The sequence below is a fragment of the Ixodes scapularis genome, unplaced genomic scaffold, assembly GCF_016920785.2.
Source record: "Ixodes scapularis isolate PalLabHiFi unplaced genomic scaffold, ASM1692078v2 PGA_scaffold13__105_contigs__length_92229423, whole genome shotgun sequence".
Lineage (NCBI taxonomy): Eukaryota > Metazoa > Arthropoda > Arachnida > Ixodida > Ixodidae > Ixodes > Ixodes scapularis.
The window spans coordinates 69,634,069-69,652,431 of NW_024609839.1; the positions used below are offsets into that span (position 1 = coordinate 69,634,069).

At 49.4% G+C, this 18,363-nt stretch overlaps 1 protein-coding gene and 1 pseudogene across 1 annotated transcript; one reads left to right on the plus strand and one right to left on the minus strand.

Moving 5' to 3' along the window:
* Window positions 1–607: 607 nt before the first annotated feature.
* On the minus strand, window positions 608–3,092 carry LOC115327903 (annotated as a pseudogene).
* Window positions 3,093–16,318: 13,226 nt separating this feature from the next.
* LOC120842665 (chitinase-3-like protein 1) lies at window positions 16,319–17,746 on the plus strand. The gene has a single exon (XM_040213823.1). The coding sequence runs from the start codon at window positions 16,319–16,321 to the stop codon at window positions 17,744–17,746; it is 1,428 nt and encodes a 475-aa protein (XP_040069757.1).
* Window positions 17,747–18,363: the final 617 nt, after the last annotated feature.

An 18,363-nucleotide genomic window follows, 5' to 3' on the forward strand; every position in this document is an offset into this window, starting at 1 on the left:
CTTTATGAGCACGGGATGTAACCAGTAGAAGTTGATGTGTTATGCAGCTTTAAAATGTAATAGTCTGTTAATGTCATTTTTCACACTAGAAGCACCCACAAAAAAAATTGCGGTGGCTTAGCTCGGCTGTGCCAGGATATACGTAGCGTGTGCTTATGCGCACAAAATAAGAGGCGCTATCAAGCGGTTCCGGTGCAGCGTCAGACTTGGTTACTGCGCAACGGAGGCGCACAGCTGGGCACGCAGCGGCGCTAGTGCGTCTGCCGCGGCTATGACGTCTCTCCTCTAGAATGCGCAGACCGGCGAGGTGCGCGCAGCAGCGGCGGAGCGCGCGGCGCCGGCGGCTGCGGCGCGCCAGCTGTGCGTCGTGTGGCGTCACTGCTCCTCACGCATGCGCAGCAAGGAGCACGGCTCATTATGTGAGCCATGCGAAACTGCTCAACATCGGCCAGTGTAGCTCACGCTACAAAACGTTATAAGACATTGAATTTGGATTTGGATTTGGATTTAGTGGCGTCCCCTTTGTAACGGGTGGCCGTTCGCCGGAAATTCCGGCGATGGCCTGACAAAAAAAAAAAGGCTTGCTCAGCCTGGTTTCTAGCCAAACCTAGCCGAGTTCTTGTTCTGTTGGAGCTTCGGTCGGGTCCACGGTGTGGGGCAGGTCGACTTGGGTGGAAAAAATCGGTTTTCCGGCTTGTGCTTGCACGTCCGGCCCAGCTCGCCTCTCCCTCTTCCACAGCCGCCAGGAAATCTCCCACCACTGCTCTAGTCGGTGCTTGGTGGTCTCGACGTGTTCCTCGATCACCGTCATCCCCCCGCTCCGCCGTCCAGAAGCCCAGCGCGTCCGGCAGATGGTCCACCTGGGAGCGCGGGCTGAGGGCCTTGCACTGCAGCACCAGATGTTCGGTTGTCTCCTCTGCTGCTCCGCAGGTGACGCAGGCGATTGGGACCCCAGTGTCATATCGCGATCTCCACAGCCTGGTCTTCAGGGTTCCCGTGCGTGCCTCGAAAAGCAAGCCGCTGCCCCTGGAGTCATCGTACAGCTGCTCCCGCTCGATCGCCCGCTTCGAGGCCGCGTACACAGTCATTGATGGTTTTCGTGTGGTCGACTCCGTCCACCTTCGCGTCTCGACCTGCGGCACGTGCTTCTTGAGGTCCGTAACCCCCTCTCGGAGTGGCCGGCCGTTCAGCAGGGTCGGTGGTACCTCATACTTCCCCGCGAGCCTGGCCACCCGTCTGGTCAGGCGCGTGTTTACACTCCTGTACACGAGGTACTTAAACACCCTCATGGCCCATCGCTCCTCTCCGAGGCCGCACAGACGCCTCTCGTAAGCTAGCTTAGCCACCGCTTCCCTCGACTCAAAAGCAGACCACCCGAGGTCCCCCTGCACCCCTTCGTTTGGAGTCCCCCTGTGTGCCCCGAGTGCCGTCCGCCCCGCCTCCCGCTGTCGAACCTCTAGGAACTCCCGAGTCTGAGACGACGTGCAATCATTGTACCTGGTTGCCCGACTTGCGCGTCTGTTTTCCGCGGGCCGTCGTGCCGCTATTCGCCAAATTAAATCATATGATTAACAAAAATCTAATGTTGCGCAGAAAACCCTCCACTATGGCCGCTCCACAGTTTCGTTAGCCGCTAGCTCCTAACTAGCCACAAGTTAAATGGGTGCATTTTTTTGTTTTTGTTTTTTTGCTTTTGCGTGAAGCCGTTTATCATCCACTTATAAGCGGCATCTCATCCATGTATCATTCACCAGAGCATTCCAACGACGATGAAGACATGCGAGGGTCAAATGGGCCGCATAGGTATTAAAAAAAACATGAAGGCATTTTTTTTTTTTTTATAGAAGGTGTTTTTGGAAGCATTGGGGTCCTGGCATGCCACACAATTGTTTCTAGAACGTTGTGACTCTTATTTCTGTACCTGCAAATAAATTTGCGAAACCCAAACAAACATTCAGATTTCTTCCCTTTTTCGCCTATGGAAAGAGAAGTGACGTCAGGGAGCACTGTCGGCATCGGTAGGATTTAGAGCACACTCAGTGTGGTTCCCGTGGTTCGCTCTAGTGCAAGGCGGTCTCTGAAGAAAACCTGGAAGAAATGGACGACAACGCCGCGCTCGCAAACAAGTTTGAGCTCCCGTTCAGCGACCTCACGCCAACTGAACGGGAGATGCTGCTAAGGACGCAGAACTCTGGATTTGGCGTTTTACGAGGGCGCCCCAGACCTACCCCCAACTCCTCGGTCGCCGCCTCAGAGCGACTCCCCGCCCCATTTTTACCCAGACTCCGGCTGACGTGAGGGTGCTGGTCAATGTCTTCTGGTCGGAAATGCAACGAACAAATCCTGACACCGCCGTCCACAGCTCTACGCAAGACGACGGCGCGCAACCAAATGCTGCGCATTGCTGCATCGGTCGGCAGTTTACGCAAACTAACGTCGCCCGATCGACCGCACGTCTTTAGCCGACCTTTCGCGCAACCTACTACTGCACATAAACGCGGCATGATTGGTGAGACACCAGTTCGCAAAGCGAACACAAGACGACGCACGAAACCAAAACCAAAAGTCCGCCGCCGCCGGCGCTCGTACCTTTTTCTTTCTTTTTTTGTCCATGGTTGCTCGATGCTTGTTACGCGCAAGAGGTAGCAGTGAGGGATACGTTCAACCAGTGACAAACGGAGGGATCGCTTCAGATTATGCTTTTATACACGGTATGAAACCTATTAATTCCCAGCTACAACTTCAAAAGATTATCCAACGTTCAAATACAAATTTTTTATCACATCTCACCACCGAAATTGAAACCAAGAGCGCGTCTATCGTTTGAACCAATCGCCAGACGAGGAGCCCGTTGTCGTCACGCTTCGACGGCGCACTTTAGTTCACCTTTCTGCCGCCGCCTCGGTGGGGTCTCAGACATTGTTCCCGGCGCTATTATTACCGCGCCTGTTTGCTCGGTCGGTGCGGCACCCAAACTTCTGTTCGGGCTAGAACTTGGTCAACAGTATCTGAGACGTGCCTGACATCCATTTCAATCGTCGAATAAAACTTCGAAACTGCCTTCATGGTCCCTTTAACCGATTCCCGCCCATTTTGGTAAGGTTTTATGATGCTGTCAACCGAACACTCGGATATCACGCGTGTGACATGGGAGGCTGACGGGGAACACTCGCAAAACTATGGCAATGTGAGTCTACCGCTCCATACGAACTCGAGGAGACTAAGCCCATCTACCCGGCCTGCTCTCATATGGTTCCTTCTCGTGACGTTATTACTTTGCAAACAACAAGCTAGGTGGTGTTTGTAATGACCATTGTGGAAGCTTGAAACTATAGCGCTCTGGAACCAACGCTGACAAGTCCTTCAAAATTTTAAATCTTGCATTCCCCTTATTTCCGTCGTTGAGAAATCTTGTGCTGACGTAACCGGCAGCACAAGATCTACACTGCGAGGCGACTCTCATGATCCGCGTGGTGCCTTTACCGTGTTGATCTATGTAGGCTCCCAGGATCCGAACGGAGGGTTTTCGCCGTATCTTTTGGCCGGCCATGCTGAGGGCGATTTGGTAGCGGGCGGCTTCGCTTCTCGTTTTCTGTGGGGCCCGTTTAGAACCACAACGTATTCGCTCTTCTAGGCTGAGGCGGTCATGCCCATATTTCGAAGAAAGCCCTGTATGACGTGGAGGCCGAGCTGAAGCGTGTGCTCCTGTTAGCCCGCCGATCCCGTCGTTGCCCAGATGGTGACATCATCGGCGTATACGGCGAAGCGCAGCGACGGAATCGCTTCAAGAAGTGGGGGAAGTTGGCCAGGTTGAAGAGGCTGGGCGAGAGGACCGAGCACTGCGGTACACCGGACCTGCTCGGTTGAGCGGGTTCGATGTAGTCATCGGCTTTGATTCAAAACATTGTTTTGCCGTCACCACGGCGATAGAATAAATTTATGATATAAGCGTACCCGTCACACATTTTTGTTTTGCCTACCCTCTATTTTTTACAGTCCGCAGCTTGAAACTTTTTTGTTCGCCCACGCCGGTTACGTTTTTTAGGCGCTGGGCACGAGAATACAAGAAAAAGGTGGATACGGGAACTGTAGGAGGATTGAAAGGAGGATTTAAATCCTCTTCATGTTGAAAAGGTAGCGCAAAGTGCGTCGATGCACGAGGCGCGTGCAACGTGCAGATCTTGGGAATTTCATTGCGGCAGAACGTTCTTCCCAGCGGTGGAGCGCAGCACGTGTCTCGAGCATTTCCACAACAATGAATGGCATCACTTTTCCCAGGATAGAGGGGCTTTAGAGTTCCTGTATAGGCTCCCTACGGGAGCCAGAGTTGCGCGTCTCTTTTCCACATGCCGCCGCGCCGCTATTCGCCGAGATCCGAACACGTGAGGAGCCGGGTCAAGTGCCGTGAGGAAAGTAAGACGTTGCACAAATCAAATTTGGGGGGTTTAACGTGCCAAAACAACAACGGGCATCTGGCATGCCCAAGCGGACGATTGAGGATTAATTTCGACCACCTGGGGATCTTTTGACGTGCAAACGACAGCTCGGTTACACGGCGTCTTCTCCGTAATAAGCCTTCGTCAGATTGCGGGCACCTCGGCCGGGATTCTAACCCGCCACGTGGGGTCCGTAGGCCGACGCTCTCGCCTCGGAGCCACCGGAGACGTTGCACGCGCCCCGGCGTAGGCCTGCCTGCTTTTGAGCGCGCCGCGCGCCTCGAACGCGCGGCGCCGCTATTCGCCGAATTTAGTCACGTGACGAGCGGGATCAACATGCCTTGCAGAAAAGGCGGCGCTGCGGAGATGAACGCGCAACTCCCACTGACGTCACATCGCATATTTTTGAGCACCAAGTAAAAGGAGGAGAGTGAAGCTGCTTTTGTAAAGCATTTGAGTGACAGGTTAATCTTCTATAATCTTCTCGGAGAATAGCGACGCCTGGGCGAATCCGGGAGGCACAAAGGAGGATCCTGATAAGAGGGGAGCTCCTTCTTCCCCTTTTCTCTGGAGGTCATCGGAAGTGACGTCATGTGCAAGCCACGTATACGTGACGCCGTGTGCAAGCCACGTATACGTGGCTTGCACATGACGTCATTTCTGATGACCTCCAGAGAAAAGGGGAAGAAGAAGCTCCCCTTTTATCAAGACGTGGCTTCCACATGACGCCATTTTTGATGACCTCCCGAAAAAAGGAGAAGGAGGTTCTCTCCTATCAGGAGCCTCCCGGATTTGCACAGGCGTCGCTATTCTCCTCCCAGAAGATTCAAGAAGATTAACCTGTCACCCAAAATTCTCACAAAAGCAACTTCCTTCTCCTCCTTTTATAGGGTGTTCTAAAGTATGCGATGTGACGTCAGTGCAAGGAGCATATACGTGGCTTGCACACGATGTCAGTTCGGAAATACCTCCGGAGAAAAGGCGAAGGAGGAGCTCCCCACTTATCAGGATCCTCCTTTGTGCTTCCCGGATTTGCGCAGTCGTCGCTCTTCTCCTCCCAGAAGATTATAGAAGATTAAAGGGGCGATGCAACGATTTTTGAGTTTTGCACAAATACCAATTAGAACGGATCCCTGACGTTAATGACCTTTGAAATACCCGTTCGTTTTTCACCACACGCAATCGAAGTTGCAGAAAAAAAAAAAAACGAGCAAAGTTCACCCCTCAACTCGCTGCCAGAACAAGCGGCCACGTGATCTGGAGCCGATTACATGCCGCCAATATTAGGGAGTTTTAGTAGATCGTTTTCAAAGGCCCGCTACCGCCACGAGCGCGCGCTTCACAGCATGCATCGAAGTGGCAGCGCGAGCTCCCGCTACGATTAGCGTGGCTTGAAAACACGATCTACTAAAACTCTCTATTGATCATAGCCGTGCGCTGGGGTTGGCAAGGCACAGGACACGCGCTGCGTTCCAGACATTGTTAGAGACCAGACCGGTTTTTAAGCCTTTTGCGCCTTCTTAGGACTGGATGCACTGCAGCGGAGGTGGTCCTAAGAGATCGCAAGAGGCTTAAAAACCGGGCTGGTTTCTGTCGGTCTTAGTCGGTCGCAAGAGTGTGAACGGGCCTTTATGGTTCGGCTGTTGTCGTCATTGCAGCGATTGGACACAGGGCACTACCCGAATGCTTCTCGAGCTATAGATTATCACGAGCCCAAATCGAGTGCCCACGCAATGCTTGGGTCCAGTCTATGAGCCGCATTCCGATATCGTCACTGGGCGGTACTGATACCGCCCAGCTACGTCATCAGGTTTTGCGAAGGAGAGATTGAATGAAAACACTCGGTTTTGTCCTCGAAATTAGAGCGCAACAAAGGAGTTTCTTGGGCAGTGGCGTTGCGTGTAAGATCCTTGAGTACCACTAGTGCCAGTAAGCTCGTGTAAAGTGAAAAACATTCCAATTAAATATCGTTGAACCGCCACTTTAACTTGTCACTCAAATTTCTTACAAAAGCAGCTTCCCTCTCCACCTTTTACGTTGTGTTCAAAAGTATGCGATGTGACGTCAGTGCAAGGAGCCTATACAGGAACTCTAGGAGAATTGAGTTTACAGCGACCCCACCGAGGTGCGTTGGGAGAGAGAAACTGGCCCCCATGTAAAGGCCGTATGACAGCGCGCGTTTCCCACTTAGCCGGTCGTGGGATATACAAGTGTTTGCGCGCAAGACGATGTCATCGGCACCGTAATTAAAAACATATATATTTATCCCGGATAGCATCGTTGACCAGAGCACAACGAAGACGCGTTCCAGAGATCTTTCAGCCGGCAGCCTTTGCTGTGGTTTGCCTTTCGGCGAAGAGTGTCATGTGGCTTGTGATATTTCCTGCGTACTACATCATGTTTTGCGCGTGTATAGCCTTCACGTGTTGTGGACGTATAATGAAATCACCACGACGCACAGTGAAGTAAATGGTCATAATTCATACTTCAGTCACTTATTGCAATTGAAAACAAAGGAAGCAAGGAGGGCGCGCGTCTTCTGCGGAAATGCGCACGCCCTCCTTACTTCCTTTTTTTCAAGTACAATAAAATATGAAGTATTCCGATGGCCAAACAAAAGTACGCACGTGATTGTGGTTTTTTATTGTTTTTTCTTTTTTTTTTTTGTAAATTTAAGGGAAGAGAGAGAATTGTAGCGTGCCAACCAATGATTGCAGCTCGACATTCCCCAGCGCACGAGCGCTCATAACTTTGAGCTAATGGTCACAAAAGTTTGTCTTGAGCATAGATCTTTTCTGTAAAAATGACGCGCTTCACTTCTGTGCTCCACCATTTGTACTCTATGAAAAAAGAATCAAAACCTTAGAGCGTTAACTTTTATTTCCTTGGAGGCTCGTTCTTGAAAATGCATAGTACACCTGCACCTTGCGACCTCAGGGATGTCCCTTTTGGAAGTCCCGAGTTTTCTGCTTCTGAGAGCATAATTTTAAAAGCGGTCTGTAGCAAAACGACGCCCCATTTATGTTCTGCCAAGATAAACCATCTTTATGGTGCGGAATGCACGTTGCGGAAAGATGGCAGAATCTGAAGCGCGAGCTTTCGCTTTACGCGCTCCGAGCTGGTGTGTGCTAGACCACATGGTCACCGATCCTCCTGTACGGGAGCTAGACTTCCGCGTCTGTTTTCCGTGGGCCATCGCGCCGCTATTCGCCAAATTCAATCACGTGATAAACAAAGAATCCAATGCTGCACAGAAAAGCCTCAACTATGGCCGCTCCACAGTTTCGTTCGTAGCTGGCCCCTACCTAGCCACTAACCAAATATGCTTATGCTTTTTTTTTTCTTTTATGCTTTTTCGTGAAGCCGCATATCATCCATTTATAGGCGGTGTATCATCCATGTATCATTCACCTGAGCATTCCGACGACGGCGAAGACATGCGATGGTCAACCGTTCGCATAGGTATTACCCGAACCCGGCCTACTCGGTTACGTTTTTCACCATGTTATCAACCAAAAACTCAGACATTACGCGTGTAACATCATAGGCTAACGGAGAACACTCGCAGAACCATGGTATGTGAGTGTACCACTCCATACGAACTTGAGGAGACCGCCGAATTCATAGATCCCACTTCACTCTAACTTAACTTCCAACGCCCTTGAGTGGGTGTCATTACGTTTCATAAATCCTCATTCCCTCGAAACGCTCCCTCGCCTCGCACTTCACTCGAACTTTTCTCCAAAAATTTCAAGCGAGCGGTGGCGCCACCCTTCAACTCGCCTCAAACACGTCGAGCCTCAATTTATCGCAAAATATGGCGGGTTACGCGGGTTACCGGAGCGACGCCGCTCGCAGGATCGCGTCGTTTGAGTTCGCTACTCTTGCGTGCGACCTTGTGTTCGGCGTTATGTACCCGCTCGGTCCGTCGGTGCCGCGGCGGAATCTATCGGATCGCCTGAACCCGATGGAGCTGTACAGTGACCGCCAGTTCCTCGCGAGTCGACCAAAGCGACGCTTTTGATTGCTCTCGTCGCCAACAGAGGGTATTCATGGGACGTCTTATAGATGTTCGTGACGTCATTACTTTGAGTACAAAAATTTAGATGGTGTTTGTAATGAGCATGGTAAAAGCTTGAAATCAAAGCGCTCTGAAACCAACACTGCCAGCACCGTCAAAATTGAAGAACTTGTATTCCGCTTATTTCCGTCGTTGAAAAAGTTTTTGCTGACGTCACATTCAGCATTTGGCCATCATGAAAGGCCGACCACAGTGATGTTTTCCATTGCGTTCGTCGTCAATAGGGGGTGTTCACTTGACACCACAGTTATGTTCAGAGCGCATGCTCAGAACGAGCTTACATTAATAGGCTGCTAAGAGCGGCAGTCTGGATGGTGCGGAATGCACGTTACAAAAGTGCTGTAAAAGCCCGTCGTCAGCACGCGCTCAGCAGTCGCGCACACAGCTATGGCCGCCAGTGAATACTCCCTATGTGGCTCCTGCACGTGTGAAGAGTGTCTTTCCTGCATAAATTTGGATTTCAAGATTGAAGGACGAGGGACTCAGCTCCCTACGGGAGGTTGGGCATTGGGGAGCTTAAATAGACCCACTTCACAAGGACGCCGCCATTTCGAATTGTCATATCACTTCCAGTATGGGTCGTTGTTAGAACGTTCTTTATTGGCCTGTTCTTTATGTATATACATACTATACACGCATAGAGTGCACCACTGTCATCTGCAGCAGTGCGGGCCTAAGGTTCCGCCATTGACATCACGGCGGTCTAGGTGGATTTAAGTCAGAGAGCCTCCGGATGCTGCAAAGTCGTCCGCCGTGGCCTTCGTCGTCGTAGACGAACTCCGACAGCTTTCTCCACAGCAGGTAGACGACCGCGTTGTCACAACTGGTGGGCAGAATCCAATCGACATACGTCGCCGGGCGGATCTCGTCTCGGAGTTCCTCCAGCTTCGTTTTTCGAAGGTGAGGGTGCGCTCTCACTCCCGGAAAACATGGGCAGCCGTCGCGGTCCTGCGGTACCGGCGACACGCCCCCTCGTCGGAGTCGTCGCTGAAGAACTTGTGCCGCAGCTGCGGGGGTAGGACAGTGTTGGTCGCGAGGCGGTGGACGAGGGTCTGAGTGCTCTTCGGTGGGTCTTTTGGCATAGGAGGAACGGGACGCAGTTGCTGGTCTGGGCGTTCCTCCCGTTCCTCATGGAGGTGCCGTAGGGTTCTTCGTCTTCGCAGTTTAGCGATTTGCTTGACGGCAGACGGGTCGGCTGGGCCTGCTGCCTCGCCGCCTGACCTGTGTAATGCGTTCGGCGCGGATGCCATCTGGCGAACTGCTTCTCGCAGCTCGCTGTGGGCCCACTCGTTGCCGTTGATGCCCGCATACGCGGGCACCTATAAAAATTGTAGCTTGGATGTTGAGCTGGTCTGGAAGTTCTTGGAACGCGGCGAGCAACTCGCCGACTATTTCCATGTATTTTGAGAGGCTCCCGCTCGCTCGTCTGCACGTTTCGTACGCGCGGGTCGAGTCGGTAAACAGCAGGAGCCTTTGTGGGATGTGTGTTGGTGCAAAAGTTTGAAGAACCCTCTGGGATCCCTAAGTTCCGCTTGAGTAGTGTCGACGTCTTCAGTGGTCCAAAGTGCAGCCGCGTTCGGGATGCCGAGGGTGGTGACGACCCACGCGACAGCCTGAACGTGCTTGGTGGTTCTGCCTTCTCCTGCGCCGTCGTCGCCGGCAGTCGACAGCAAGGTCTGTGCCAGATCAGTGTAAACGATGGTGTGCGTAGGCGTTGATTTGTGCGCGACGCTACGTGTGTGCGCTTTGTTGTGAAAGACCCCCGGACCAGACCTTCCCTATCTAATTTGACCGGCACCGTTGAACGCCTTGAGTATCGCCACCACGTGGCTCCGGTCAGCTGTGCCCGGAAACGAAGCGAGGGACGACTTGGGATTGCTGTGGCCTTCTACGGAAGACCACCGTGTTGACGTCGCCACACCTAGGCGCGAAATTGAGCCGGACCCTTCTTTCTGGCTGCGATTACGTTGGCCCGAAACGGTCTCAGTCGACACAGGAACCGGCGGGATTAACGGACGAAGATTCCGGTTGGACGGCGCGCAGCTGCGGGACCTTCGTGAGGGTTTGTTCGGTTCGGGTTATCCTCTGACGCTACTTGCAGATGGTCCGGCCGAACCCTTTCCCGCCACCTAATGGAGGGTTCATCACTATTTTGGTCATCATCTCCAGGGCTGACAGTGGGCCTTTTGTTGTCACCTCCTCGGCGCGGCTTTCGAGGGAGAGAGTACCTCGGCGACGGAATGTGAAGCCCGGCCGCCACTGCAGTGTGTGTGTGTGTGTGTGCGCGCGCGTGGTCAGGGGATGAGTGGGCGGGGCCTGGACACGACGTTTGTTGGCAGCTCGGCCACCATTGACTGCCAGCCGCGAGAGTACCGAACAACGACCAGATAAAAGGAGCAAACAGGAGGTCGCATGTGTGCTCTCGGACGATGTAGATACTTTGTATATATGTATAAAACAAAGTATGTCACGAGGGACCCTCCCGTCTCGTGATGTTCCTGCCGGGAGTCGACCTGCGGTTCCTGTCCTGGCCTGGCCCTGCTTGAGACTGCCTGGAGAACCGCTCGCTCCCAACAGCTTTGGCAAAGAGTTTCCGTCGTTCCTTGTTGCATACTTCAGTGGTAATTCAACTACAGTAAGTGAATTACTGTAAGTTAATTACTTTTCTTGATAATTTGTAATTGTAGCTAATTACTTTCGGGTAAAAAATATTGTAATTGTAATTTAAATGCTTTCTAGCGGTAGTAATTGTGAAATTTCAGGCACAGTTACAATTACTTTTGGAAACTTCGCGGCGCCGACAGAAACTCTCTGAACGCGTCAGCGCCCGCACAACCCGCCTAGCTCTCGGTGGAACACTTGCACACAGACACGCGCTCACACGCACACGCAAAAAAAAATAGCGTCGCATTGTTCTTCTGTTGCTTATACTGGGGGGCTGAGAGACAATCCACTTTCGAGTCTGCCTCAACGGCTCCGTTTAGCGCCGTCTGCGGTGTGAGCATAAAACAATGACGCAAACATGCCAAAATATTGGGGAAAAAAAACCAAGTTCAGCTTTCAGCCGAGTTTGGGAACTTTAATTGTTTATGAAGTTGTTATTCTCTCTTTTTTCGAAAGTGTTTTATGCATGTCTTCCAGTACCGTCGCATATTTGTATCTTTGTAATATTTTCAAGTTTATTTCCTGTTGGTTTTACTTCGGATATTATTTGCATAAGCATTTTGGAGACTGACCTCGCACCTGTGAATATTGTCACTGATAAGGGAGCCCTGATTCAGTTCTTATTTATTTCTGAGCAATTATAAATTCAACTCAATGTAAAAAATTCACAATACCATAATGTTTCTATGTGAATGCGGTCGTATTAACTCGTGTCGATTTTAGTTTTATATTGATACTTATAAAATAGTCCTATATGACTAATTGTCACATTTTTATTTGCCTGGGTAACAAAAATCTGTCGACCCAATTTTTTTCTTTAGAGATCTGGCGTCTTTCAGCATATGAACTAATTTATAATTATTTATTCAAAATATAAGAACGTAGTACTTCATTGCCCTAAGCTGTTAAGTTCTATAATGAGTTTAACAAAATCATAAAAGAAAAGTACAATTCGTGGAATTTATGCAGCGATGCTTAAGCCTCCTGAAACATTGGGGCAAGGAATGAACAAATAATTACGTTGCAATCTATAAAACTCGTTTAAAGTTATATGGCCCAAGTCGGGTAGCTCCCAGAAATTTGTAATTGTAAAATTCTTGCATTGCTTTTTAAGAGTAATTTGTAAATAATTACATTTCACGTGGTACTACGTGAAAAGTTATTAAATACAAATGGAGCAGTATAAACGGCTGCACAAGTGCGAAAGGGTAGTGAACGAAGAAAGGGTAAAAGCACAGGCGAGCTGGTGAAGAACTTCCATCGTAAACCGGAGACACGGAAAAATAAAAAAACGGACAAAACAACAACAAGTCTCAAACACAGCTTCTAGTTTATTTGAACACCTCCGCTCTTATATATACACAACAACCCTCCTCTCCAAAGGTCGACACACCTCCTCTCCACTCCATCAACGACATCTCAAATTGAACCAATGACACAGTTGAACCAATGACACCAATGACACTTAAGAAAGTTCAGTTCGGCTCCGGTAGAAAAACCGGTTGTGAAAAATGTGGTCTGTGTGCCTTACTATCATGGAATATCTCACAATTTGAAGTCAGTGGCCAAGAGGTTCGGAGTAAATTTAGTTTTCAAGGCACAACATAAATTGGAAAGCTTAACCCCCTTTTCGGGTGGTCGTCAGGGTTGCCTAAAGAAACACCAAAACCCTGATTTAACTTGTCAAGTAGGAGTTGTATACGACATTCCGTTGCGGTGTGGATTGTCTTATGTAGGCCAAACTGGTCGCTGTTTGAATGATAGGTTGCTGGAACATAAAAGGGCGGTAAAAGACAATGCGCAGAATTCAGAAATAGCTAAACATGTTGTAGACTGCAATCACTGTCAGCCTGAGTGGGGGGATACCCAGGTATTGCATAAAGAGAAAGAAAATGGTAGGAGAGTTGTGAGGGAGACTTTATGTATTTTGGAGCGTGGCAATTGTGTCAGCACACCGTCCTTGGGTTTCGGAAGTGAACTGAAACGCTTTCTATGTCTTTAATTTTTTTTTTTTTTTTTTTGAGGGGTGGTTGAATGCTAACACCGTGTCTGTTCGATAGGCCTGTTATCAGTTGTGGCTGGTCGGTTCCGTAAAACTTATCTTTTTTTTTTTTTTGTGGGGGGGGGGGGGTGTTTTCATTGTTAGCAGGGTTTGAGTGCCTGTTTCTTGGATTGGAAAGGGGTCAGTTTTTGGTTGGTATGAAAGGAAGGGAGGTAGCATGTGTCATTGGTTCAATTTGAGATGTCGTTGATGGAGTGGAGAGGAGGTGTGTCGACCTTTGGAGAGGAGGGTTGTTGTGTATATATAAGAGAGGAGGTGTTCAAATAAACTAGAAGCTGTGTTTGAGACTTGTTGTTGTTTTGTCCGTTTTTTTATTTTTCCTTGTCTCCGGTTTACGATGGAGGGTAGTGAATGTTTCTAATCTAATAGATGGCAAGGTAGATCACGAGGGCTTTCTCCAGTGTGCAGGGATCACTCAGTGGAACAAGTTCTCCTGGTTTTCCGCCGTAAATGACAATCTTCTCAGCTGTTGCGTATATGTGAGGGACAGACAAAGTGGGGATGTCTGGCACCTCTGCCTGCGGAATGAACAGACGAAAAAAAAATTAACTCACCAACCATGGGGAATTTTTTATATCGTTGGTGTGGTGAACGTTTATGAATATTGGTCTGACATTATGTGTATTCTGCCTCGCGTTAAAAGTACTTCAAGGGGGCGTTGTCTGCCTGTATGTCATAAATGCTTCAAACTCACTTCTTTTGCCAACCTAAGGCATTCCATTGTTACGTAAATCATACACATTAGAAGTAATAAACTTGCTATCGGAAATCTTACACACAACAGTGCACAAAAGTCAGTCTTGAAACCTTCCGTACCTGGTCGATCAAGAGGTACTTCACTCAATATCACAGAAGGTACAACGTTTTCCGTGCATGTTCGAAAAACGTTGACTACATTGATCAACGTTGCTATCCGCGCAAACCTCAACTCGGACTCTGAAGCAAGCTGCATATAAGGAACATTCGGCATAAAAACTTGAACCGAAGCTGTGATGCAGGTTGAATTCTGCGTCAAGTATAACATCTTTCTCACTAGCCAAACGCCAAGCATACCTTGTGAAGACTTGTTATATTATAGTAATTCAAATGAAACAGCAGCGACCACGAGTTCTGATCCGAAAGCATGTATGACGGCCGCGCACAAAGCTACAATCGCGATCCCTGCAAAATCGAAGTGTCGCTGTGTCGGAAACTCGGCGACTCGGCCAACTCGGCGGTGAAGGTAGTGAGGGCGCCAATCAGTCTGGTCACGTGAGGTCACGTCTCTATAGTTTCGGAATTCGTTGAACTAAAAGGTTGGGTTCACTCTAACCCTTATTATGCCTCCTCTCTCGCTCGTGTCGTCCCGTCTCTCCCCCTCTCCCTTTCCAAGTTCTCTTTTTGGAAGTAAAGAAAAATAAACAATCGTGTAGAGGTTACGCAGTTTGCGTACACTTTATATCACGTTTGCGTCGGTGCAATATAACAGATATTCCGTGGACGTCGGCGGTGTCGAAATACTACCGGCTTTCTTTCAATATCATTTTCGAATCGGCCCAGAATGCCTAATACTGCGCAGTTATTGCCGATTCAGAAACGATATTCAGGGCAAAACACGGTTCGTGTACAATATATATCATGGTTGTGTCGCCTCAACATAATAGATCTACCGTCGACATCGGCAATATCAAAATGGTATACCGCCACAATTTTCCCGATACAACGGAAATATCGGCAGTACTTGCACAACTTTCCCGACCCGAGGCGAATATGGGCTCAATATTGTGTGCTGCCTGGGATAGTAACTGTAATTCTATAATTCTAGTTAAACTAATTTTGAAGCAAAGTAATTGTAATTGTAGTTAAATTACATTTTTGAAGTAATTTACCCGTTGATGCCAGCGACCCAACCGAGCTGTGGTGGAAGAAAAAATCTAGCCCCCCTGCGAAGGCTGTATGACAGTGCGCCTTCACGTGCCGTGGACGTATAATAAATTCACCACGACGTACACTGAAGCCAATGGTCATAATTCACACTTCATCTACTTATTGCACTTTAAACAAACGAAGCAACGAGGGCGAGCGTCTTCTGCGGAAAAGCGCATGCCCTCCTTACTTCCTTTTCTTCTTTTTTTCTAGTCCAATAAAGTATGAAGTATGACGATGGTTAAGCAAAAGCACGTCTTCATACAAGTGATCGCGGCGTTTTGGGGAATTTAAGGCAAAAAGGTTAGTTGTAGCATGCTAACCTATGATCGCAGCTCAACGTTCGCCAGTGTACGAGCGCTCATAACTTTGAGTTAATTGTCACAAAAGTTTCTCCCCGAGCATAGATATTTTCTGTAGAAATGACGCGCTTCACATCTTTGCGCCACCAATTGTGCTCTATGACGAAAAAATGAAAACCGTAAAGCGTTAACATTTATTTCCTTGAAGGCTGTTTCTTGAAGATGCATATTGCACCTGCACCTTGCGACCTCAAGGATGTCCCTTGTGAAAGTCGCGTTTTGTTCCCCTTGTCGAGAGCATAATTTTAAAAGCGGTCTGCAGCACAAATACATCCCATTTATTTTCTACCAAGAGAAACAATATTTATGGTGTGGAATGCACGTTGCGGAAGAATACCATAATCAAGCTTCACGGAGCGGCGACAAACTAAAACATAACCATAGCGATTCTCCTGCTTGCTGAAGGATTGATTGACCAGGAGGCAAGCTCGACACTGAAACCATAATAGTATGTTAGCAGAGTTTATATACTAATTTTACAGTGTCTGTATTAAAACAAAACAACCCTAACAGTACGAAACATCTTTTAACCGGCAAAGCAATACACACTTTTCAGTTTTCCTCTTCTTCGCCGTAAAGTGAAGACAGAGGAAACATGGCGTCCAAGCAATTATCACGAGTCGCCTGTAAGCACGCGCCTGCGCACCGCATTCTCAAGCTTCGGCGGCCGCGTAGCTCTCACAGATCCTCCCACGCTACCAACGTAACGCCACTCTCCGAAGCCTCAACTCACTCCTCGTTCGAGGGGACCGAGAGGTCCGCGGACGGGGAGGATGAAGACCGGCTCCTCAACTTCTACAAAACAGAGATGGCCAAGTCCAACACCATGCTCTACGTGACGCGCATCAGCTTCTGCATCTTCGTCGTATTCGCCATGTACCTCCTGGGCATGATGTTCTTCTTCCGGACCTCCAGCAGCAACCTCACGTCGCCGGTAGAGAAGGTTGTCTACCGGTACGCACCGGCGATCGAGTGCCAGGCGGGTAACACGAGCCACTCTTCTCAGCGGGTGTTCAAGCGACTGGACAAAGTGAGTGTCAACTTGACTAGTACCCCAACCGCAGATTACGACTTCAAGGCATCAACATTCGCAGTGCCGCAATCTGTCCGGAGTCAAAGTGCCCTCCGAGGATCGGAACTGGAGAACCCTGGCCCTACAGATCACCTCCTCTTTTGTTTCTTCAACCACACCTCGTACCGCAGAAAATCACCGATGACCTTCGACGTGCTCCTGATACCTGCCGGACTTTGCACGCACATCATTTACGCCGCAGCGGGCATCGACAGCACCTTTATGGTAAGATGGACTGATGAGCCCTACGATAGGGATCAGGGCGCGTATAAAACGTTCTTAGCGCTTCGAGACCGCCACGTTGCGGTCAAGCTACTCGTAGCACTAGGCGAAACCTGGGAAGACTGGAGGACCTTAAGGGACATGGTGTCCGAGCACAGCCTCATTAGGACGTTCGCCCAAAATTTGGCTCGGTGGGTGATGAGCAAGACATTCGACGGTGTTGTGATAAACTGGCGGTATCCCCGGAAGTTAGATCGCTGGCGGCTTACAGACATGGTGCGAGAAGTCAAATCCCGTTTTGCGCCTAAGCGCTTAATCTTGGCTCTTACTCTTCCGCACGGACAAACAGTTCGTAGAACCGGCTTTGATGTCGCCAAACTTGGAGAGCTGGCAGACTTTCTGCTCTTCCGATTGTACAGCGAAATCAACTCGACCGTTCGAAAGACGACGTTTCCAGTTACGAGCGAAGACGTGACGCGTTTCCCCAAGGCCGTTCGTTCGGAAATGGGCAAGACTGTCTTCCATAAAGCCTGCTTCGTACTGCCCCTGGTCGGCCTCACATTTACGCTGCGGAATCGGGACCACCAACACGTTGGAGCGGCAACAGTGGGGCCCGGCTCCCCGGGCCCTTACACCAAGGTTCCAGGTATACTCGCCTACAACGAGGTGTGCACCGGCAACTGGTCCTTGGTTAGTGCTGACATCTTCGCCACGTTCGCGGTGAAGGGCAAACAGTGGGTGGGCTACCACGGCCCGGACAACTTAAGGAACATCATGAGGGTCGTGAAACGCAAGGCGAATGTAGGATGCTTCGCCCTTTGGGAGGTGGGCTACGATGATTTCAACGGGTTGTGTGGTCCCTCGTACCCCATTGCACGGAATTGCTACCGCAGTTTGCGAGGTGAGAGTGAGCAAAGGGACTCCCAGTGGACAGATTCGTAAGACCTCCAATGTGTTCGGGGGTCGTGTTGACTGCGGCGTTTCCTGTTGCTTTGAAGAATCTTGCAATAGTCCCTGCCTGAATAAATAATGCTGTTCGTGTAGATAGAGTTTTGAAAATGTGGGCACCCTCAAAGTGATGAGTTTGATCAAAAAGATCTAGTTTTCTAAAGACGACGATGTCCCTGGTGCATATGAGAATAGTTTTTATTTTATTTTATTTCAAGAAGTATTATATGTGTCAAATTATTTTTATTCGAATATATTCTATATAAGGCAAAATATTAGTTTAATTCAGAAAGCAAAATTTAAAGGCATCATGCACTAAATATTTGATTTTTCTGTATAAGCACAGGAAATAATCTCGATCATTCAAATGAGTCTTGTGGGAGACGAGGCTGAAAGATGACGAGGCGGAGGACACGTAATGAGCGGTCGGCCGAAGACGCACGAGCTGGCGCTTGAAAGAGCGTCCTGCGCGAGGCTGGGGTCGGGCAGGAAGCAAAGTCACTAGATTGTGGGAAAGTATTGTATGATCGCCATTTTGGTCCGTGAAATGAGCAATTTCTTCTTGACCGCTCCATTCTTGGCGAGCCGGTCTAAATTCGCTTGTGACGGGT